The sequence below is a fragment of the Lepidothrix coronata genome, unplaced genomic scaffold (genome assembly GCF_001604755.1).
Source record: "Lepidothrix coronata isolate B3197 unplaced genomic scaffold, Lepidothrix_coronata-1.0 Scaffold21, whole genome shotgun sequence".
NCBI lineage: Eukaryota > Metazoa > Chordata > Aves > Passeriformes > Pipridae > Lepidothrix > Lepidothrix coronata.
The window spans coordinates 1,994,074-2,018,595 of NW_016690201.1; the positions used below are offsets into that span (position 1 = coordinate 1,994,074).

Genomic DNA, 24,522 nt, shown 5'->3' on the forward strand with positions numbered 1-24,522 from the left:
TGGACAGAATCCTGTGAGATGTGCTCTGGGATGACTCTGCTTCAGGAGGGAGGTTGTACTACATGCCTCACTGTGGTCTCTCCCAACCTGCCCAACCTGCCCCGGCATTAATCCCGGCATTCTGTGGGCACAGGATCCAAGCCTGTCCTGCCCCATCCCGGGATCCTGTGGGCACGGGATCCAAGCCCGCCCCGTCCTGCCCCATCCCAGAATTCTATGGGCACGGGATCCAAGCCTGTCCTACCCCATCCCGGGATTCTGTGGGCACGGGATCCAAGCCCGCCCCGTCCTGCCCAACCCGGGATTCTGTGGGCACGGGATGCATGCCTGCCCTGCCCCATCCCGGGATTCTGTGGGGACGAGATCCACGCCTGTCTTGCCCCATCCCGGGATTCCGTGGGTACGGGATCCACGCCTGTCCCGCCCCATCCCGGGATTCCGTGGCTACGGGATCCACACCTGTCCCGCCGCATCCCGGGATTCCGTGGCTACGGGATCCACGCCTGTCCCGCCGCATCCCGGGATTCCGTGGCTACGGGATCCACGCCTGTCCCGCCGCATCCCTGGATTCCGTGGCTACGGGATCCAAGCCCGCCCCGCCCCTCACGGCCGCCGGGGCGGGGCGCGCGGTGGGCAGCCAATGGTGTGCCGGCGCTCCGCCGTGACGTCACTCCCCTGTTACATAAGGGCGGGCCCCGCGCGCGCCCCCCCGGTGGCGGCTGGGCCGCGCCACCCGGCCGGGGATGAGGGAGCGCGGCCGCCGGCGCGGCGGGGCCGTGGGGGCCATGGCCGACGGCAACGCGGACTGGATGGGCTCCCTGCCCGCGGCGCTGCGCGCCCTCCCGCTCTCCAACCTCGCCATCCCGGGTAGGGCGGTCGGGCAGGTGTTCGGGGGCCGGGTGCTGGCGCTGGGGGGGAGGAGCCTGTCGGCCGCGGCGTCGCGTCCCTGGTAGGGGAGCGCTCGGGGTGAGAGAATCCCTGTCCATTGCAGCAGGGGAAGGAGAGCTTAATCTTCCGTAAATATAGCAGGGAGAAGCGAACCCATTGACCTGCTGTTTTGACTGGCTTTTAAAAAGGTAACTGCGGCCTCTGGAGGTCCTCCTTAAGGTTTTTCAGGTTGTTTAAGTAAGGCTGGAATCAAGTCGGGAAGAAGGTTGGTTTGTGTTAACCCGAACAGCTGGAGGTTCAGCAAATGGACGTGTTCAAGGTCTGCTGGAACAGGGCTTTGAGCCACCTGCTCTACCAGAAGGTATCCCTGCCCATAGCAGGAGGCTTGGCTAGATGATCTTTAAAGTCCCCTCCACCCCAGGCCATTCTATGATATCTCTTCTATAGCAGAATCTAAGCATGATTTGTTAGGGGGGGGGAAAAAAAAAGAGTACAGTGTGATTATGAAATATCCTAATGTATGGTCTTACATGAGAGACACTAAAATACTGTAACGACTTTTAAAATTTTCCCCCTAAAATTTTCTATATAAACTTAAAATATCTAACACCTGCCTCCTGTGCAGAGCTTCTAGTTTAATTTATTAAAATTGGCAAGAGTAAGCCTCATCACTTCTGGTTTGCAGATAGATAAACGAGTACAACAACAGATGACCTGAAACTTATGTAGGAAGAAGCTGACTTTCCATCTGTAAATGGCAAAAAATGCTATTACTTGTAGATGTCAGTAGGGAAGATTCTAGGGGTGGCTACAGTGTCAGCTCATTCTGGTACTCGATGTTAGACTGGTAGAGGCTTGGTTTTCATCTTAGTGCTTTAGCTTGAAAAACACTTTGGTTATGTGTTATATTATAGATAGTCTCAAGCTGTGCCTTGGACATTAGGAGGAATTTCTGCACAGGAAGGGTGATTAAGTATTGGAACAGGCTGCGCGGGGAGGTGTTGGAGTCACCATCCCTGGATGTGTTCAAGAAATGACTGGACATGGCACTTGCTGCCATGGTCTAGTTAACATGGTAGTGTTTGGTCAAAATTTGGACTGGATGATGTCAGAGGTCTTTTCCAACCTAATTGATTCTATATAGCAGATTTTTGGAGATGCTTCCCTAGAAACAGAGTAACTTTTTGTGTCAGCAGGAATAACCTGTCCCCTTCATGAAGCAAGTAGAGGAAGAGGCTGTGCACCTCCTGTGAGGTACCACAGCACTCACTGCTGTTATCTGAAGCAGAACAGCAGAAATGCCAAGTTTCAGTCAAAAGTGGCACCCTTTCCTACCCTGACAGTAGCAAAAACGTTTTATGTGACCCTGTTCAATAGAAGTGGGAGAGAAAGGAAGTTGAATGTTCATATAAAATTCAGGTGTCAGCAGACTTTGGAACTTCTAGCAAAGAAATTCTTCTCTGTTTTAGTGAACTGTAATAAATCAAATTCCTGTTGCTGTAGCCACTGGAAGGCTACAGCCACTGGAAGGCTACAGCCACTGGAAGGCTACACACTGAGCAGAATGTTGTGATTGCATTAGGGTGCATTGCTGCTGTCTGTCCCTTGCAAACATCATGCAACCAGTATTGCAGCAGAGAAACCAAAGAAATGAGTTCTTGTTTCAGTAATGCCATGATGCTTTTAAAATGAGTAGCGGGGTTTTTTGAAAATGCTTACAACATATCTTTGTTTATGGTCAAGGTTGGTGTATCTTCCCACCCCTTTCCTGTATATACATTATATAACCTGTAAGCAGGCAAAAGACATTTTGGGAAGATGTTTTGGAAAATTTTTTCAATATTATTTTAGTCAAATGATTATTTTGCTGAGGTGGATTTTTGATGTGGTGCTTGACAAAGCAACCTTCTGGAGAGCCAGGGTGGTGTGCAAGTAGTGTGCAAGGAAAGGACTGTATAATACAGGTTGCAGTTGAGGCATCTTTTTACAAATGCTGAATAGCAATGGAGACCAGTGTTATCTTCAAAAGGGAGATGAAAGGTAGGCTTCAGGTTGAATGAGAAGCATTTTTGTTTGTGCTTAGTGCCTGTGTGGCCTGCTTTTGTCCATCTCTTGATGCATTTGTGTTTCTCCCCTGGAATGATGGACTCAACTGGTTTTGGTTTGGGGATTTTGTTTGTTTGTTTGTTTTCCCCTCCCTGCTCCCAGTCACTCTTTGTACATAGGAGCAGAGATGGAGCTCTAGGAGTGGAAACCCTAAAACCTGTTTTAACTTGAAATAAAGTCAGCATTAAAAATCATGACACTCCTTTATACTTTTTGCACTTAGAAGAACTGCAGCATTCAAAGAATAACATTCTACTTTTTTTTTTAGAAAAGTACAAAATGATGGTATAATGAGGCTATTTGAAGTGAAAGAATTTATAGTATACACAGTAAAGTAACAGCTTAGATTTAATTCATGGTGTGGTATTTTAAGTGGCAAAGTCTTAAGTCTCTTGTATGATGCTCAGGAGATCTTCATAGAGTTCTGCTGTTTATTTGTTGCAAAGCTTTTGCTTTTGGAACTGCTTGTTTTCACTGGCTTTAGAAAAGGTAATTGTGACTCCTGGGGGTCCTTTTCAAGCTACAGTATTCTGGGATTCCATGAGCTGTTAAATATGGTGTGAAACATGTTACCTGAGGGCAGAGAAGGTCATTCTTTGCTCAGCCCTTAGAACCAACGGGTAGCAAATGATGTTGAAGATGGGTACTTCATAATGTATAGAGTGTGTTTACATGCTTATTTAACTCTGTGCTCAAAATGGAGAGAGAATTTGAAAAATTCAAGGTCATTCTCTAAAGTTTGTGTCACCTGTTCCCACATTTGGGCTTTTCTGTCATTTCTTTTAGATAAAAACTCTAGACAAAATGTTACACTAGTGTAGTCCCATCCCAGGAATGTGTGATGTCATGAGGGGGGGGATCTTTTGCAATAAGAAATTGCCAAATATCAAGTAACTAAAATGTCATCAATTTACAACCATACAATATAGTCAACAAAAATAACCACCCTCAACAAGTGGTGACCCTGTGTGAAAGTCCAGAGGGTTTTCTCTTAATTATATTCCACTAATCCTCTTTGAATGTGAGTTTAAAAATGAACTCTTAAACGTTTTGATTGTGGATGTGACCGATGGCAGGGTATTTGTATGGTATTTGTTTAATCTCAAGCTGGTTTACTTTAAAGAATTTTATGAAATCATGTACAACTGTGATACTTATTACTTTCCTTGATCATCTGTTGATCTGCATCAGCTATTTTTCTTATTTATTCTTTGAGAAATGGAACACAAGAAGAATCTGGAGCGCTCTCACTGATCTGCTTTTGAAGTAAATCAGCTTTCCTTGCTTGTAGTTGCATGCTGATAGTTCATTGCACTGTGGTTTGTACAGTTTGTACTGATTCATTTTAACTACTGCAGAAATTCTTAAGCAAGTGTCTTGATTAACTAGGTGCTAGAGTCTCAAGTCTCTCTGCATCTGGATGTGCAGCACCATTCTCCTGTTTCATCAGGCTTTTACAGATGAAACACTGTGTCAAGGTCCACTTTGTGAGGTCACCATAAGCTTGTACCTGTTGGTTTGAGACAACAGGGCAGTCTAGTGGATGTTCAGTGCCAGCCATCAATGTTTGCTTATTGAGCATTTTATCAGTCCAGCCTCCAAGGAACTGATGAATGCGATGAGCAGAAGAGCAGGCAATTCGGTTTTCCTTTGGGTGTTGGTAATAATGCATTTACTTAATTCTTATTCCAGCTTTGAATATTTAAGAGCTGTGATGTAACAGATAGGTATACAGTTTTGCATCAACCTGTATCCCCTGACTGGTTCCCAGCTTTGGGCAGGATGGTTAGCTGTGAATTTCCCCCGTGCTGATTTTCTTTCTTTGTCTTCTAGAGAAAACTTATGATGACTTAGCTAGGGATCCACTGCTTCTTGCAGGAGCCTCCAGAACAGTTATGGGTGCCCTTTCATAAATATAAGTAAGGTAATCAAAAATGTGTTCTGTCCCCTGCCTTCCCTCCTCTTCCCCTTCAAGTACAAATGAGTGTGTTCAGTAGGCTAACCTGATGGGAATGTCTTCTGTGGTGATGATGGTTTAGAGGGATTTTAGAGGGTTTGAGTTTTTGTGTTGTTTGTGTTTTGTTTGGTGGTTTGTTGTTTTGTTTTGTTTTTTGTTTTGGTTTGGGTTTGGGTTTTTTTGAGAAGTGGTTTCTGCCAGAAAAGCTTCTTGCAACAGCTGCTCATGGAATTGGGCAAGCCCCAGTGTGGGTGCTGGAGCATGTGGGTGTCCCAAGGGAACATGAAGGTTAGCCTGATGTGTCATGGTGCTGCAGATATAGAAAGGAAAGAACAACAGGTTGAATGGCTGTATGTAGAATATATGGGTGATTATATTTTCTTTCACATAGTTTGGGTGAAACACATGCTATTAGTAAAAATTAAGCTTAGGTGGGGAACAATTAATTTGAATCTGAACTTTTTGATTGGTTTGATTGCTGTCACTGGAGAAGAGAGCTGAAAAATGGAAAATTTCATTTTTAAAACTTTGAAATGTAAATTTTTGTGTTGTAGGTCAAATTCTGTACATCTAAGGCTGATTTGAAACAGTAAGGCAATTTTTGCCACCAAAAGCCAGTTTTTCACATGCTGGTACACCTAGAACTGAGCATCATGCTCAGCGGGGTGCTCTGCTGGTGTGGAATATTCTGGCTGGGCAAGCTGCCTCTCCAGGGAGAGGGGGGCAGCTCTTCATCTGCAGCTTCTGATCGTGCACAGAGCCTCTTCTGTCATCTTCTAGTGATCCCAGCTGGTGTGTTCTTGCTTCCTCAGAAACCATGTGGAAGGCTGGCCAGGATCTCATTTCTAAGTCACGCAGAGCAGTTGGAATGTGGAGCTATTCCTGTCAGAATTAGGTTGGATGATGGGTAAGGAGTTTCCTGTGGGATGCTGGGTGGCAGGTAGCTAGAGCTGACAGAAAAGATGAGTTTTACAGTTCCAGAAGCATTTTTTTTTTAGCAGAAAATCATATTGGCTTGAATATGGCTAAAACAAGACCATGTCTGAGACCTGAAATACTTAAGTGTCTTTGTTCACTGATCTCTGAGGGGAGGTGGCTCTTCTAAAACAGTAAGTCTTTGCCTGCTACTCCAAATTACAGCACTAGTCATGCTGCCTAGTTCCCCACTATGACACATACACTCTTAACTTTCTAACCAACTTTGAATACAATAACTTCCTATAGTTTGTTCATGGTAGTGTCAGTATGACTGTGGCCAAAACTTTCACTACTATAACATGCCACTGTTTCTGCCCTTCTATGGGAAGCTCACCCCAAAACCCTGAGTAAGAAGCCTCCTGGTTTTGATCTAAATGATCAAAGTACTATGAAATGATCATCCCTGGAAAACAAAGCTTTACACATACAGCTAGTAGGCAGTCATAATGAGGAGCAGCCCTGCTGGCCAAGCCCATAGTTAAGTTAAAGGAGGGGATACAAGGCATGGAGGGGTGTTTCCTGTGATGACAAGCTGCTGTGGGTGACTGAGTGGTGCCGTAGCATGACTGCTGGGTGCTCGTTGTCCTCATGTGTCAGGCACATGGGGAATGCCATGGGAAAGCTGGTGAGGCCTTGTGCATCTGCCCAGGAGTGCCATCTCCCACCCAGCAACTGGCCAGCTCTGCTATCCTGGCAGCGCGAGCGTTCACCAAGAGCACGATGAGCTGCCTGCGTTTGACTTGGCCAAGAAGAACTGATATGGTTCTGAAAAGAAGCAGCAGCACTGTCCAATTAAGAGCTGGTCACTAGGCTCTGACTACATCTGATGGTTTTTTCTCTTTGCCTGTGTGACCCTGAGGTGAGCTGCTGAACTTGCTAATGCTGTGGTTTTCTTCTTTGTTCATGGGCTGGTGTGTGCTCTGGACGCATGAGCTGAGAGAAGTGGTGGTGAGCTTGAGGCTCCTCCCAAACAGTATTCCTTTGGAGTTCTAATTAAAAGGATCACTGAATCAGCTGAGCTGGCCATCTGTTGGGTTAAAGCTCAAAGGGGAGAAATGTAAGATTTGTTCTGGTGCACCAAGCTCTGTTTTCCTTCCCAATTTAGTTGGCACGTAGCAATGAATCAGGTAGTAACCATTAGAAGAAAGCATCTGTTTAAGTATGGTGATGTTGGGTACGATTTGTAAATACAGAATTTTCAGGATGAACTCTTTCTGAAAGGAAAAGCTGTTTTATTACCTTGGTAGTCTACTTGATTGTAACAGCGAATCTCAAATGTTTTTAGAGAGTCTATTAAATTATCAGGAATGTTACACTGATGAGAATATTTGGTGGAAGATGTTGCATTATTCCTAAGTAACCAAGTATTCTTTTTGTGTGTCCCTGTGTGAGGAACTGGTGTGCAGACACTGAGTCTTTGTAGAAGTTCCCCTGAAAAGCCAGTCTTAGGGTTTCTCTTTCTAAAAGGCTTCTGTCATCTGTTTAGCCAAAACCAATGTTCTTGAAATGTATATCAAGGTCTTAGTTTTTCCTGATTAAAAAAAAAATAAATCTTTTCCTTATTAAGATCCATTCCCTAGAGAATGACTTGTGTGTCTGGTAAATGAGTGCAGAACATGCCAAAGTTTTACTTCAAATGGAGAAAACTAGTCATAATGTTGATATAAATGTTTGTTGCTCTCTTTCCATGTTGTGTGAAAGTTCCAGTTTGCCTGCTCTTCCAAAAAAGATGTTAAAAGAGGGAAAATTACCATATAATGAAAACAAGAAAGAATTTCACTAGAGCCTTCTCAGAAAAGAACGAGCCCTTGATCCACACGTTTCTGAATGGTCAGAAATCAGGAGTTTTGGACTCTAAACTGAAGATTTTTTCCTTTTTGGAGCAGCTAGATCCATTCAGGATTTGAAATGATAGAGAAGTACTGCTACTTTCTTGGTTTCCCAATGCAGACAGATGAGATTGTTAATAAATGGGAAATCATTACTAAATGACCTTAAACTTCGTTGCCAACAACTCCAACCAGCGCCGAAAGGATTCCTCCTGGCTGGAAAGAAAAGCAAACTACCCTGTGACATTGTGTCTAAGATAGTTTTAAGCTGTCTTTAAGCTCTCTTTATGCCCCTTTTATTGTACCCAGCTTCACCTCCCACCCTGAAAGAAGCAGTGGGAAATCAGGATTGTTTTTCCTCTATGAGAGGAAGTTTTCCTAAGAGGATTTAGTCTATACCAGGATTTGTCTTTCCTAATGCGACTGCATTAAGAATACCAAAGGATTCTTTTAAGATTGTTGAAATATAAGCACTCATCTCTATAGTTTTAGATAATTAATTATCAATAGGATATTTGTTACTTTTGCCTTGCCTCCTTTTGCTGGGCAAGTTAATATGAACTATTTGATTTGCTTTTCATTAGTGATGAACTTTTAAGATGTTAATCTTCTGATTAGAAGATCTGGATTGTTAATGACCTGAATCCTGTGGACTTCTAGGCTTTGAGAGGCACTTTTGCTTGTCCCGTTTTTCCCTCAGTTTTGGCACACAGGACATGTGTTTTAGAGGAACGTTTGTGGGATAGCCTTAACTTGCTGGCAATTACATCCTGTGTTTTTGAAACTTGATTACTGTGCTTCTGGCTGTCTTGGCTGTGTAATGCTTGCTATGCCGTGTCGTGTGCAGTGGTTTGTAATGTGTGGGGAATGTACTTCATCCAGTGAGAAAAGCTTGTGCTAAGAAGTTTGGCGTCACTACAGCTGAGGGGGTTCTGTGTCCGTAAATGACCCTCTAATGCTTTTAGGGGGCTGGAATGTTACCTTGACCTTGGTTCTTAGGCACATTTCACATACACAAGAGGTTTTCTTGCGCTTTTCATCCCAATAATATTCTTTTAATGTGAAGATGAATCCAAATTTATTCTGATCTATTTAAACTTACTGACAGTGCATTCTCCTGCCCTTCTGCTTTCACTTATTGTTTCTTGGTAAGCCAGATTATTGCAGAAAGTGTCTTTAGGTGCTGCTTCTCACTAGTCCACAGCCTTGCTACGAGGGAGACCAGCAATATGCTAGTAGACATGCTTGTATGCAAAAAAAAGGGTGGTTTTGTCTTGTTTTCAAGTACTTGGCAGTGCACAAGTATGTTATATGTTGGAAGATCTCTGCACTTCGCATGCCATAGAGTCATATTTTTAACATCCCATGAAGGTAAATTTACAAGCTTGCAGAAAGACACAGGTTGGTGAGATGATGCTCATCCCTATCCCTCTGCTGCAACTGGATATGCAGAAAGTGCTGTGTGGAAACAAAAGATAATATCAAATGATACAGCTAATAAGTGTTGAAATTTGATGCTTAATAACATTCTGTTGATGAGTATCACTTGTTTGAGCTACACCATGGGTTAATTTGACTATCTGTGACTAAGTAGCAGGACAAATAGACATGACAGACTGGAAAGGTAGATTTTGCTGCAGATGTGATGATAAACGGCTGCTTTCTAACAATTAGCAGAGAGGCTTCAATGAAAAAAGTCATCCTGAACAGTGAAATAGAATCTATTTAACATACAAATTGAATTGAGAAGTGATCTGTTTAATGTACAATTAACTTGAGAAATTAGTAGTATAAGGAGAATAAAAAGATGTTTAAAGATACAAATAAAAATTAATCCATGTTCGTAATTAGTGGGATAAAATTAAGAGGACTATCCATAATTTTAAGTCTGGCATCTAGAAGATACTTCTTTATTCTAACTGTATCATAGCCTTTGATAGTTAAATACCTGGGCACTCGATGGGGTGTGACTGCTTTCCTTGAAACTTCCAGTCTTTGTCAGATGAAAGAACTGAAACCAAAATAGAGCAGCTGTTGTCTATAAGAGCTGCCAGCTGATTAGCAGTCCGCTAATTTTTGTCTTTGAATGTGCAATCTCTTTCATGATTGAATTTAATGCCTGCTGGTTCATGCTGTGCATCTTCAGCCAGTTGGAAGCAAGTGGCAAATTATCATCACTTTGTTGCATTTTCTGTGGCTGACTTGGTTTCGGGAAGGGCTGAGCACCAGACTGATGCCGTGTCACTGGAACAGCTCAGTGAGGTTTGCCATCTGAATGCTAATCCAGTCTCATCGACAGTAACTCGGAAAGATGTGTGCTGCACGTGCAAGAACGTGCCTTGGAGGTAGTTCACACTGGGTTTCTGGACTCTGTTCACCTAAAGGACAATGAAGACCGCATTTCTTGACTTTTCTCTGCCTTTTGACTTTTCAAGGTGTAAGGTGGAGGTTATAAATACCTGGTTCTGTTGGTTACTTTTTTCACAGTCAAAAGGTTTAAGGAATAGCTTTATTGAATCAGTATAGGATGTTATTTATATTTGAGGTAGGTATCATCTGAAATGTCTTGCTTCAAGAATTCTTGAGGTTGTTTTTCCCAAGAAAAGTGCCCATAATAATTTGAGGTGGCACACACTATTTATGTGGTGGGGAACACAGATCGTGAAGGATTTTTTACATGTGAAAAAGACTTTCCTATGTACATTGCTATGAGAGTTTTGTGGCACTTGCTCTGTCCAGGAACTTCCATCCCTGTCTTGCTGTCACTGTACAGCATCTGAGTATCTTCACACATCCTTGTGTTAGACATGAGTTGAGAATGTGGTTAGCAGCTCTTACACTGAACTGCTAACAAAATGGGACTAGTCTTCTCCATTCTTCTGGTATATGCTCTAGCCTTTGCCTTTTAAATTTTACAGAGTTGGATTGGTTTAGTTTATGCTTTTTCAAAAAGAAATCATGCTGTATCACATGTATCAGCAACCAACCTGGTTTCTGCCATAGCTGCAGAATGGCTACACTTTGATGGAGTTCAGGAGTAGAGTGAAGGAGAGCAGGGATTATTTTGACCTCATGATACAATCGGCTTAGCATGTACTTAACATCACAGCTAAGCTATATTAAAAGGCAGTGGCTGAGCTGGTAACATATCACAGTGATTTTAAATTAAAGAAGGGCCTGGTGGATGATGTGAATCCCCACATTGCTCTTACCCCACAGCCCAACGAGTATCCAGTGCTGTTGCTTCAGTTTGGTTTTCTCTTCCTGGAGTAAAAATGTTGTGGGTCCAGGTTTGGCCTAGATATTTCTCACAGTGGTGGCTGACCTTCTTAAATGACCACTGAAAACTAATTGAACTTGTGCTGTCGTTCCAGCCTCAGTATTGATCATAGAATGATCAGTAGAATTGATGATGTTCCCCTGTCCTCCTTAGCAGGTGGTCTGCTACCAACAGGTGGTCTGCCAAAAGAAAGGCATGTTTTTCAGATGCTCCAGCTCATGTTCTGCTTGTTGTTTTTTTTTTTTCTAGGTATGCCTGTTGACTTCATTGTAAGTGAAAGTTCCATTTCTTAGACTTTTAGCAGAGCCACAGGCAGAGAGTTAAAAGGATCTTCTCTAACTATAGAAGCATGTCACATAGAGTTCAGTTTGCTGTTAAGGAGTGCAGTTTTTATGTGTTGAAAAAGTTGCAATGTGCTTCTGGCTCATTTTCTTTCATGTTGCTCTCTAGTGCTGTAAATAGAATGTTTGTGATACTGTAGAGAGCAAATTTGCTCTTTGTGTCCTTACATGCACCTTGTATGTGGCAATTCGCAAAGGAAAGGTTTTTGTAGCTGTAAAGTATGTGATCAGACTTAAGAAAACGAGCTGTTTCTTGATTCAGATTTGCTCAGATAACTCCAAGTTGGCAACGATATATTTGTGACCAGATAAAATTGTCATTCCTTTGTAAGTCAGATTTATCAGTCTAAGGGAGCATAATGGTGAGAGTGACTCCTATAGACAGGTCTCTAGACTGCTGCACTGTCTTAGAATAAAAAGAAAATATTTCTTATGTCATTATTCCAGAAAGCCAAACAATTTTCTACATTGACTTAAACAGAGGAAGAAATAAGATAGAATAAAGATCATAAAAAAAAACAACAACAACAAAAAAAAAAAACCCCAAACTAACACCTTCACAGTGAAAAACAAAAAAAACCATGATTTCTGTGTGCCAAGTGACTCATTCCAAGGCAGAAGACAAGCCCCATGTGATTGAAGTCTACTTTCTAAATATTGTGGAAGCTTGAAAGACTCATTCTGCTGTATGGGAAGGTGTCTGAAACTCAAACATCTGTAAGCTACAGCTTGCTGCATGAGCCAGACCTCACATGGCTTCTTCTGAAATGTCTTCACTAAATGTTTTGATCCTGTATTTTGTTTGAGGTTTGATCCTGTATTTTGTCTGCATGTTTGGAGGTGGGAAAGAAAATCCTCTCACTCCAAAACTGACAGCTACTTTCTGATGTAGTTTACTGTGACAGGTAGTAAATAGCTTCTTAAGATGGCGTCTTTTAAAACCAACTCTTTTGTCACTTGTTTCTAGAGGACTGAATGGAAAACCATAAGAGGCACACTTTTACAAGGCTGTGAAGAATTCATGAAGAGTTGGTCAGAACTAGTTTTAGTGGTTATCTGTAAAACCTGAAAACTAACCTTCATGGTACCTTTTCATTGCTTTTGAACTAGTTGAAATTCATGGAGACAGAGGGCATTTAAGGTTGTTGGCAACTGATGTTTGGTTTATGCACAGTCTGTTCTTCCATCTGGATTAAAAAATGCCGACGGGATAATCCAATTGAGATCATAATCTTGTTTGTAGCTCTGACCTTGCATCACAGGGAATGCATCAGTCTTCAAGTGAGCCCTTATACACAAAAGGTTTGGGTAAAAGAGGCTATGGATGCCTCAAATTTCATCTTAAAATTGGATATGACAAGGTAGGACTTTTTAGAGTTGCAAACTGAGGTAGAGAAGGAAATTCTAGAAAAGCATAGCCCTAGAAGCAGGGACAAGAACCTTAGGCCATGCACGATTAGAAAATGCAGATGCCAGCAACATGGTGCAGGGTCCTTGTATTCCTGGGGCAGCTGGGATATGAGCTCCTTGTTACTGGTGGTGAAGATGCTTTCTCTGTACTTCAATAAGTGGGTCTGCAGGGAGTGAGTGGGGTCTGGCTCAATGAGCAAACTCTTCCACTGTGCTGAAGAGAAAGGGAAGGAGGGCTGATAGAGCTCCTATAGTGTTTTTCCTGTCTGGGGTTTCACAGGGAAGGTGAGCCTGCAGCAGTTGCAGCGGCGTGGCCAGAATACTGGTGCCTGGTGTCAATGATTAGAAATCCCTGGTAAACCTCAGTCTGGTGGATCAACTTCTACCTGTCTTTGCTTTCTGCTGTTCTGGTACAGCGCAGGCCAAGATACACTGCCCTCAGTCTTTGTTCTGTTACTGACTTGGCTAGGGTAGAGATATTTGATTGACTCCAAAGCTGTTATTTTGAAGGAGTTTTGTTGTTATTCAGGTTTGTTTCCATTTACCATTGAATTTTCAGTTGGAGGTTTTTTCTGGTAAGCAAAAATTTCATGCTAGAGGTGCAGGTTTTTCTGCCAAGGTACAGATAGTGTTACAGGAGCTTTGTTGGACTCTCATTATTTTGGCATGGACTGGTGATTTTGATTGCTGGTCGTCTTTTTTTGAGGAGTTTTCTGTTCACCGTATGTTTGGTCACTCAAAGGCACTGCCAGGTAAAAGACGTGTTCGTGATCTCATTTAACGTGAGCTTGGTATCTACACACACAGTAAATGTGGTGTACTCAAGGGTTCCACCTCTAAGTTCAGCCAATCATTGCCCACTGTTCAAACTACTAATAATTTATTTACTATCTTGAGGCTTGTGCAGGTGCAGATGCCTCTGTCCATCACACAAATAAAGATACCTCTTTGAAGAACTCTGCTGTATTAGGTCGTAATTGGATTTACCAGGTAGAATTAAATTGAAGTCTCAGGTTTTTACAATGAAGCTGGAAGTCTCATCGTAGATCAGTGATCTACCAGGCTCTGGGAAAGCTTTGAAGATTGATTGGTAGTTTATAAATTGAAGGAAGGTTAGAGGGAAATTCTTCTTTACCCACTTATGTTTGTCTTGTGGTTTTCGGAGTGCACTGAAATTAGAACTGTTTTCTTGTGTGAGCTCCCAGCTGAGAACCCTATGCATAGCTCTTGTTGTAGAGTCAGGTAAAACCAAGATGTAAAGGATAGTCTGAAAGGCTCACACTTGAGCATAACTCTTCTGTGATCCTGCCATACATGTAGGACTTTGTTCAGTTTACAGAGCACATGGATATATGTGTTTTGGCAGCAGAGTCAATTTTTCTAAAATTAATTATTTTTGGCTTTTTTTCCTAGGATCACATGATTCTTTCAGCTACTGGGTTGATGAGAAATCTCCTGTGGGACCAGACCAAGCCACAGCCATCAAACGTTTGGCCAGACTTTCCTTGGTTAGAAGGATCATGAAGAAATGGTCAGTGACTCAAAATCTGACTTTCAAAGAGCAGTTGGAAGGTGGGATCCGCTACTTTGATCTTCGTGTATCTTCCAAACCTGGGGAAATAGGACAAGAGATTTATTTCATACATGGCTTGTTTGGCATCAAAGTATGGGATGGGCTGAAGGAGATTAATACCTTCCTTGAGCAGCACCCCAAGGAAGTAATCTTCTTGGATTTCAATCACTTCTATGCCATGGATGACGGCCATCACCACTTCTTGATCAACAGGATCCACTCAGCATTTGAATCCAAACTTTGTGCTGTTGAATGTGTGGAATACGTGACATTACAGTACATGTGGGAGAAGAAGCACCAGGTAGGGAAAGGATGTGTAATGTTTTTCAAACCCAAAAGGTTAAGATTTTAAAAACAGAATCTGTATGTAGTTCCCACTCAGAGGTGTTGGACCAAGGATGATGCTGATGGTCAATTTAAAGCCCACTAGGGCCTCCTTTATGTAGTGTGCATGTTTTCCTCCATTTATGTGCAGCAGAGTATCCCCTTGTCCATGATGTGACTAGTCTGTGTCCTGTTCCCAAGCATGCTTGTTAAATTACATTATATATCCTTGGAGCTTTGTGTTCCTCACAAGTGGTTTTCTCTTCTGGAAGAGCATGTATTGCAGACTTGTGTTGGTGAGGATTTGATTAATTGTCATCTTTCTGGCTTTAATGTGACTGAGGTAGAGTACAGAATTTCTTAGCTCCTTTGCAGCCATCCAAATCTATAGAGGTGAGGTTAAATGCTTCTGTCTGCTCCCATGTGTACATACAAACCAAGAATAGGGTTTCAACAGTGACTGAATTTCAGCAGCAGCTGTAATTCTTAAACTGTAAAATACATGAGGCTTTGAGGAATTCCTCTGAGCTGATATTGTCAGTGTTAGGGCTCAAAATGAATGATTTGTAAATGTGGGTGTTAATAAAAAGTATTGCATCTTTGTGCTATCCTCTTATAGAGAACCACCTTACAAGGCATAAAACATGGACTTTTGATTTGGAGAAGGTTTTACTGAAAGCAAGAAAGCTTTGGCATCTCATGCTGTAAGTGTCAGCAGAATGCCATTACACCACTCGACCCAGTACCCTTTAGCCACCTAGCAGGAGTTACTCAGAACATGGCAAGACTGCTAAAGTTCTTAACTTAAAGTACAGATACAGTATTCTCTGATGGTAAGAATCTGAAATTCTCTTAGAAATGCATTTAAGCTGAATTCTTCGAAAGACAGTTCAGTATGCTCCTGGCACCTGTCATTGTAAACTGATGACCCTTAAAGCCTGAAGCAATCCTGTTCTCATAGCTAACCAAAAAGATCTCTGTTTCCTTTGGCAATAGTGCAGAAAATTTGCTGACACTCTTGACTTGAGAGCACCTTCTTTTTGCTTGGTCCTCTTTTCACTGCTATGCTAGCTTCAACAGTACTGTATGAGCATAAGCCAATGCAACATCCTGCTCAAATTAAAATATAATAGTTGTGATTTTTTTTGTTTGTTTGTTTATTTTTTCTCTTCCTTTTTTTTTTTTTGTTCTGTTAGGTTCTCATATTTTACCACCACCCTTTGTATCAGGAATACCCCTTCCTGTGGCCAGGTAATAAAATGCCAGCACCATGGGCTAATACAACCAACGTGCACAAACTGCTGCAGTTCCTGGAGACCACACTTGAGGAACGAAGTCGTTACGGGACTTTTCATGTTTCTCAAGCAATCCTCACACCTCGAGTGAAAACTATTGCACGACATCTCGTTCGTGGTCTGAAGAACACACTTGTTCATAGGTAAGGACTTGTCTTCATTTCTCAGTTCTTTACTTACCACATTTCACGTTGAAAGAAGCACTGAGTAAGCAAGAAACCACGAGATGTTAGCTTAGGCTTGATGGTGCTTTGCTCAGTACTGTTGCTTGTGAGAGATATTTGCAACCCTTAAAAATAAAGAATCAATGAAAATAATACAGTGACAGGGTGTATATATATATATATAACTGTAAGTGGGTTGGGGGGGCGGAGAGCTTGTGCCACAGAGGAAGATTGGCTATTTCTGCATTCGGTTTTGCATTTGTCTGTACAAATCTGTCCCAGTAATATCAGTAATGGACAGATATATGACCTGGGGCAGTATATTATCTTGGGTGTTTTTTCTTTTTTACCAAAAATTAGATTAACCATTTGACTTTAATACCACTGACTGTTGTACAATTATTTTGTCTATGAGTAAGATCATTATAAGAGGGTTTTACTTGGAGTAGCACAGGGTGCCAGTGACTCTTAATAGTGTTAACAGCATGACCAGAATATTTCCATATGACTGAATATTATGGAATTATCACCTTGTATCCTATTTGCTAAAAATTAGGAAAATTGTCCTGATAGTATCTGGTCTCCTGGCTCACTATTTAATATTCCGTGTTTTGATGTCACTAACAGTTTATTTTGCCATAATGATATTAAGTTTTAAATTACTCTCGTACAGATGGTCTCAACTGGTCTAATTCGATCAGGAACTGAGCTTATTTCTAAGCAGCGAGATAAACACACATCTTCAGCAGCCAGTTCATGTTCCTTGTTCATTGGTCACTTCAGAGTTAATTACAGTATTACTGTTTTGAAGTTAATGCCAATGTAGCTTTTTAAAAATCCTTTCTAAAAATAGCAAATGTTGTGCTTTCACACTCACAAAAGTTGCTGATGTAAGTTGTTGACTGAGAGCAGGCCTGGTGAGAAGGACTTGGGGGGTACTGTTGGATGAGAGCCTGGACATGACCTGGCAATGTGCACTTGCAGCCCAGAAGGCCAAACACATCCTGGACTGCATCCAAAGCAGCATGGGCAGCAGGTTGAGGGTGCTGATTCTGCCCCTCTACTCCACTCATGAGATCCCACCTGGAGTGCTGTGTCCAGCTCTGGGGTCCCCAGCATGGGAAGGACATCAACCTGTTGGAGTGAGTCCAGAGGGGAGGCCATGAAGATCATTAAAGGGCTGGATCACCTTTCCTGTGAGGAAATGCCAGGAGAATTGGGATTGTTCAGCCTAGAGAAGAGGATGCTCCAGGGTGACCTAATTGCAGCCTTCCAGTACCTGAAGGGAGCCTACAAGAAGGATGGAGGGAGACTTCATACAAGAGCATGTAGTGACAGAACAAGGGAGAATAGCTTTAAACTGCAAGAGAATAGGTTTAGGTTAGGTATTAGGAAGAAATTTTTTACTGTGAGGGTGGTGAAGCCAGAGCAGTTGTGGATGCCCCATCCCTGGGAGCAAACTAGTCTAGTGTACAGTGTCCCTCCCCGTGGCAGCAGGGTAGGAATGAGATGACCTTTTAATATGCTTTCCAACCCAGGCGATTCTGTCAAGTAAGGTGGCGGTATACATCACGGACTTTTCAGTCTGCTTCCTGTTTACGGGCATTAATCTGGCGAAACATCAGCCATCCCAGCGGGCGTTCCGGGTTTGTGCGGGCGCTCGGCGCTGGGCGGCGCTCGGGGGCCGTGAGCGGGGTGCGGCGCCGGGCTGGTGCTGGGCGGTACAGCGGCCGCGGTCTGCGGGTTACAGCCGATATCGAACCGCCTTTCGGCTCTAAAACATCCGGTTTTTTTTTCAAGCGACTCCTGGCACGGATCTGGGCCGTAAGCCACCATCAGCTGGAAGCCTGCCTTCGCTCCATCCCTGTCTTTCAGCCCTATCCTTACCCCTTGTTTGCAAGTAAACTGAAAATTTAATAGATGCTGCCGTCTGCTAAAGCGTGATTGCTCCTGTACGTTTACACAAGCTAGCTGATGTGCAAATCAGTCTTTGCATTTTATGTAGATGTCTGCCTTCTCATATGGAAATTTTGCCCTGAATATGAATATTTAAATGTTCTTGAGCTCTTGTTAAAGGAGAAACGTGCAACAGTCACACTTAGCCAGCAGAAGTCTCATGTGTCCCTTGACAGGGGCAGTAATTATGCCTTCATTCAAGTTCTCTTTTTCTTTTGGTTCTTGATAAGATTTTTAAAATCTTCCTGAAAGAGGTGTGGTGGGGTGTTTTTTAAATTTTTGTGGATGTGGTTTTTTTCTTTATCACCCTGCTAGCTAATTTGCATGTCTACCATCTTCACAAATAATGTATGGGTGCTATGGCACTAATTGAAATAATGCTAATGTATTTATCCATTTGTCTAACTGCCGAAAAACCTGGTGTTTGCATATTAAAGTGCAAAAAAGCTGATGTAGACTCCTGGCTTGCATTGTGTCCAAGAAATTACTTGAAATTTTTCCCCATGGTAGAATTTCTAACTCCATTTAACTCAGTTCCTGACACACCTCACCTTCCTCTGGTTACAGTGATGTATAGCAGGACGTTCAAAACCCCTAGAGAGCTGACAGCCTGATTCTGGGTTTGGTTTCACTGATCCCGTTGTTTTGGGTGGGTCTGGAAGCTGAAAGGAGTTTTGTAGAAATGCTGCCTCCAACTTTTTTCCTGCCGACCCCAAGGCAGAAATGGGCAGGGGAGCATCTCAAGCCAGATATAGCTTTGCTTTGTGCTACACTGCAGTCTGCTGTGAAATTGAGCTTTTGACTTAACACGTGCTCAGGTGAAAACAAACCAGGTTGGAGAAAATTGTAGTGTAATGTTGAACACTGAAGCACAGTCTGCTCAGTGAATACAGAGTTCACAAATGTTTTGTATGCCTGCTAATTTGGATTGATAACTGACCAGTATTTGATAGCTAATGACCATGTGCTATGTTAAGCACTCGTCTCATCAGCTGGTGGCAGTCAGGACCCGATTACAGACATGAGATAATATATTTTGTAAACAGCATGTTGTGTTTGAAGTAAGTAGAGTAAGTATAGAGAAGTGTCTCTTTTAAAGTGTCTAATTTTCTTTATTTCAATTTCTTTAGGAACCTGCCCATGATTTTGAATTGGGTGAAAGAACAGAAGCCCGGTGTTATGGGTGTTAACATAATTACCTCGGACTTTGTGGAGCTGGTTGACTTTGCTGCTACAGTTATTGCACTGAATGACCTCCTTTTAGAAGAGGATGAATCTACATCTAAATCCTGATTGTGCTCATCAGTGGACATCTTTGAACTATGCTCAGTGTTTTACTTATCAAGTGAAACCCATTGTAGTCTCCATTCATTTAAAAAAAAAAAGTGTCCTAGAGGAACCGTGGTTAGACATCACGTACAGCCAGGTCCCCGCTCCTGGCGATGTGTGGACCTGAGTGGAACAAAGTACTGTCTGAGTGCTGCTGCGTGTCTGTCTGTGCTAAGTGTTTGACTAAGTTATGCACACATCTGCTGCCGTCTGGTGCAGTCCCTGCCTGCCAACGAGAGGCTGGCCTCTGGAGCAGATGTACCCGATTGTGGGGCGCATCTCCCTGGTGACTGGGCTCACCGTGCCCTTGTGTGTGCATCCTGCTTGTTTCCCATCACCACGGCTCACTCCAAGGATTGCTGCTGATCCCATAGCGGTCTGGCCAGGCTGGCTGAGATGGTATTGTTCTTGGGCCACCTCAGGCATAGCTGGGCCCAGCTGGGGGCTGCTGCTGTGTTCATTATGCTGTTTTAGACACTACCTCTGACTTACTTGAAGGGACAATATTGCCATTGTTCAGGGGGAAGCTGTTAACACTGTTAAATATCCAAACTGTCCTTTGGGCCTGAGAGGTGAAGGCTTGTCCCACTCTTCCTCTTTGGAGTCCAAATGCTTCTTCTGGACCTCTTTATATTACTTTAATACTTCAATACATTTATTGCAACCATGTTTGTTTCTTTTTTGTTTGTGTTTCTTTTGTCATTAATTTGGAGAATATTTCTATCTTCAGATTTTGAAGATTATAACTCACAAGTCTGAATTCCTGTTGGGACATTTGAGAATGTACAGCGCAACCTTTCTCTTTTGCTTGTTGGTTACTTGGATTTTTTCATCCTTTGGTTTTTCTTTGGGGAAAGTTTCTCACCCAGACAGCCTTTCTCTGGAAGAAGGTGGGCTAAATGGGGGATTACTTGATATTCAAAGAACTGGAGTTGACAGGGACTGCATAAAGCCTAAATATTGAATCACTGTGACTTGTGATGTGACAATGAATTTTGAAATAGGACTTGCAAGTTGTGCTTGTAGCTATGGGGGAGAAATTTCTCCAGCCTTCACATGCTTATGACAAAGTAAGCAATAGTCATAGAAGCACAGGCAGGTGTCAGTGCTGCTTCTTTCTGTAGTCATGCTCATTTTTGTTTGTTCACAACAAGATATGACCATGTGTGTTTGCGCCAATGCAATCGCATGTTGGTGCTTATCAGCACTTAATTCACTAGCTGATAGCAGTCCTGCAGTCTGGTTTACCTTTGTTTTTTTTTTTAAAAAAGATTAAGCACAAAAATGACTGATTAGCAGATGCTTCTCTCCTCAGTCATCTTTCTAAAGCAACTGTTGGTGCACTAATTATTCACTGAATATGAATTTGTATTAATCTCTAAGCTTATTTATAATAGAATGGATCATTTTTTATGGATATTTTATTCAAAAGAAAAGTGAATCTCAAGATTTATTATTTTTGTTATTGTATCCTGTGTCTGCCATCATGGTCTGACAGCTGTGAAAAATCTCAAACCTCTTTGCTTGCTTGTCACAAACTCTAAACTTAGGACAAGTTTATCTAAAGGTTTGCAAACCTTCCATATGAACCTTGGCTGGATTCTGAGCAGACTGTAATCTGATTTATCTGTTGTTTGCATGGTTTTCATTAGAGTTCTTTGAATTTTTTAACTGAATCCTTTCTCTAAGGGAGTTGGGGGTAGGGGACTGCCTGTCACTCAAGCTGTCTTTCTCCTTTCCTCTTGTGTTCTAGTGACGGGGGACAAGTGATAAAAATCAGTTTTTGGGAACTAAGCTCAAATTTCTAGTTTAATACTTCCTTTGAAAACCTCAGCAGAAGGTTTTTATTTTTTTTTTTCTTGTTGATGAAACTGTTGGAACCTTTTTTTGAACAGCACTGTTTAGTGTGCAAATTTATTTAAAATACCTGGATTTTCCTTAGCTGTATTTTGTGTTAGCCTACTTTACTCGTGGCCCCAACTGAAACTCCATGATAGCATTACGTGTATGGATTTGGTTTCAGTGGTGGTGTAGCTGCAAATTGTCTTAGAGCTCAGAACTCAGGAAAACCTGGCTTGAATACTGATTAGGCAGAAATAATATGTTTGCAAGGTTTCCTGCAGAACTGGAAGACAAGGCAAGAAGATGAAGTGAATATGATGTTTGCATTTGACCCTTAATGTATTTTGTACTGTATATATCTACCTCAAAAGAGATTTATTGGACTTAACCAATACTTGTATTGTGCATGCACAGGAATGACTGAGTCATTGGTCCTTCTGCTGTATTTATTTGGATAGAAACGAGATGGTTGCAACTCAGGGCTTTGGTTAGACATTTTTAAGTGCAAACTCAGCAGTTTCTCTAACATACTTGCTGTTAGCTCTTGCCTCTTGAAATAGATAATGGCATGTTAGGTGTTAAGAGTGTTAGCAGAGGGAGAAGAAATGGAAAACAGCTTTAGGATTAATGGTTAAGTATGTGTGGGGGGAGAACAATGTTTCTGTAAGGTTGGCCTGTCTGAGGAGTCTCATGTGTCTTTTCAGAGCAGTGCTGATGTTGTGCTTCTAATGTGAGGAACCTGACAGTCTCAAGTAGTGAGTTGGGCTCTTGGCAGATAATACTTGTCTGTGACAGGATATCTCCCATGGATATTCTGGGCAATGTTAGTGCTGGTGTTTCAAATTGGTCCTAGGGTAGTCCTAAACCATCCTAAGCGATATGAACTATCTTTCTTCTATTCTGTTACACAGAGCAAAGCTACCCATATAACAGGCTTATCTCTCTGACACAACACCAAAACATATTCAGACCTCCTCATGCTTTGAAAGATGGAGCTCATCTAGGCTTGAACTTTGGGCTGTGGACTCTATTTTGCAGCATTACAAAATTAAAAGGTGAGCTGGGCAGGAAGGGAGGGTCAAGGAAGTAGGGCAGTAGTTTGCATCCAGTGCCCAGGTGGAAGGTGTGGCAGTGTTTGGCCCAGTTTCAGGCAGTAGAGTGGAGCAGGTCTGGCAGGTGAGTGACAGTGGCTGCAGCTCATGCTGAGACACTCAGGCAATAGTCTGACTCTGAGTAGTCTGTTCCTGAGGTCAGTGTGAGCAATTCAGACTGTGAGATCAGGGATGTGTGAGCTGGAGGAAAATAAAGATTGACATGAACACAGGAGAAAGCTGGGGGTTTTTTGCTGTTGATGTAGACATACATTTGGTGAATACAGTGCTTCAGTCTTGCTCGTATATCCCCAAAGCAGTAGGGTTTACTCTTAAACAGTCTAGGTAGAAAACTCCCCCTGAAGAGTTGTTCTGACTTCTTGACTATTTGGTAGGTGCTGGGAGAGGAAAAGCCAGGAAAAGAGCAGCTGCTTGAGGCAAAGTACTTACTTGAATTGCATGTTCTTGAATAATTATTCATATGGTTTGTTATTATAGATTCAGGTTACTTATATATTGTTTTATGACTGTTCTTTCTCTTCCTAATATGCAACACAGAATGCCAAGCACACTGATGGCATTCCTGTTCTCCTTGCACTGATTGCTGCCATGTGCAATTCAAGGGCACATTTGAGGCACAGTAGATCTCTGTGTGTATCCTTGATGGGAAGTAGTAGGGAGATAGTTGTTACATGTGTGACTACTTAGCTTCTTACTGTGTCCTTGTAGGTGAAAACAGAAAAGGAGTCACTACTGGATTTTGCAGACTGACAATCTCTTGGCTTCTTACTGTCCTAATACATTGAACTGTGAAACTGGGAGTTAGTGTTTTCTTTTGTTATTTAAAAAAATAAAAATAAAAAAAAATCCTGCTGTTGAGTTTTATCTCAAGAACTGAAGGGATACCTGTGTGCATGTGCTCTGCTGGGATGATGAGGATCTTGCTGGAGACAGTGCTGGCAAGACATATTTCGGGGGTGCTGTGGGCAGTGAGAGATGTGAGATTGGGAGTCTTCTAGGGTTGCTTAGCCTGGAGAAAAGGAGGTTCAGGAGAGGCCTTATTGCTCTCTACAACTACCTGAAAGGAGGTTGTAGTGAGGTGGGAGTTGGTCTCTTCTTCCAGGTAACAACTGACAGGAGAAGAGGAAATGGCCTCAAGCTGCACCAGAGGAGGTTTAGATCAGGTGTTAGGAAACAGTTCTTCACAGAAAGGGTTGTAAAGCATGAGAACAGACTGAACGGGGAAGTGGTGGAGTTGCCACCTCTGGAAGAGTTCAAAAAGTGTTTGGATGTGGCACTTGAGAACATTGTTTAATACTGAGCACAGCAGCGCTGCACTGGACTTGATGATCTTGGTCTTTTCCAACCTTGGTAATTCTATGATTCTATGATTCAGAGCAGAAATGCTGACTGCAAAAAGGCCCATATTCTGCTAAATGGACTCTTTGGAGAAGACAGGAACAATGAGAAAATGCTATCTTTGCTCCCAACACATCCTGTCTTCTGGTGTGTTTGCACTGAGTTAGCGTGTTGGAGTTGACAAAGCACCTATGCTGTAAGGTTGAAGAAGTACTTTTGAGCAGGAACTTCTGGCTCAAACAGAAGTAGGGCTTCTGCCAAGATGCTTATCTTGTTTCTCATCTGGCTAAGCCTTTGGAAATATTTTCTTTGCATACCTGTCTCAGGTGTCAGAGTTCATTGCTGTATCATCTAGCAGCCTAGGGTTTAGGACTTCAGTAGACAGATAGAGGATGTGGCCATTTTGATTTAAAATTGGGTTACCCATGGAAGTTTAGAGAGCATGTGGGACTTCAGATTTACTTGACTTTGCAGTATTTCATACAAAGTCCATATGAAGTTTTAGTAAGACTTTCGTCTTGATTTCAACACATTGTTACCAATCCCTAATAAGCAAATTTTTTGGTCAGAGGACCACTGTTGGGGACAAAACTTCAGGCAAATTTTCAGTGGTTATTTAAGCACAGAGAAATTGTCTAATGTGAGGAACAGCACTGACCCAAAACTTCATTCAAAGTTCAGATTGGTTCAAAATGCAGTTCTTTTTGGCAGTGGAAAATAAGATTTTTTTTTTTATTATTATTTTTATTTTGCTTTTCTCTCTGACAAATTCTTATTCCAGCCTTGGTTTTTAACTCAAC

At 42.3% G+C, this 24,522-nt stretch overlaps 1 protein-coding gene across 2 annotated transcripts; it reads left to right on the top strand.

The window, feature by feature from the left end:
- Positions 1–715: 715 nt before the first annotated feature.
- On the top strand, positions 716–23,206 carry PLCXD2 (phosphatidylinositol specific phospholipase C X domain containing 2). Of its 2 annotated transcripts, none has more exons than XM_017808040.1 (4): positions 716–867; positions 14,203–14,663; positions 15,883–16,124; positions 19,232–23,206. In XM_017808040.1, the coding sequence occupies exons 1-4, from the start codon at positions 744–746 to the stop codon at positions 19,392–19,394; spliced, it is 990 nt and encodes a 329-aa protein (XP_017663529.1). In that variant the 5' UTR covers positions 716–743; the 3' UTR covers positions 19,395–23,206. The 2 variants fall into 2 exon arrangements, with proteins under 2 accessions (XP_017663529.1, XP_017663530.1); XM_017808041.1 differs by lacking the exon at positions 716–867 and adding an exon at positions 5,837–5,858.
- The last annotated feature ends 1,316 nt before the right edge of the window (positions 23,207–24,522 follow it).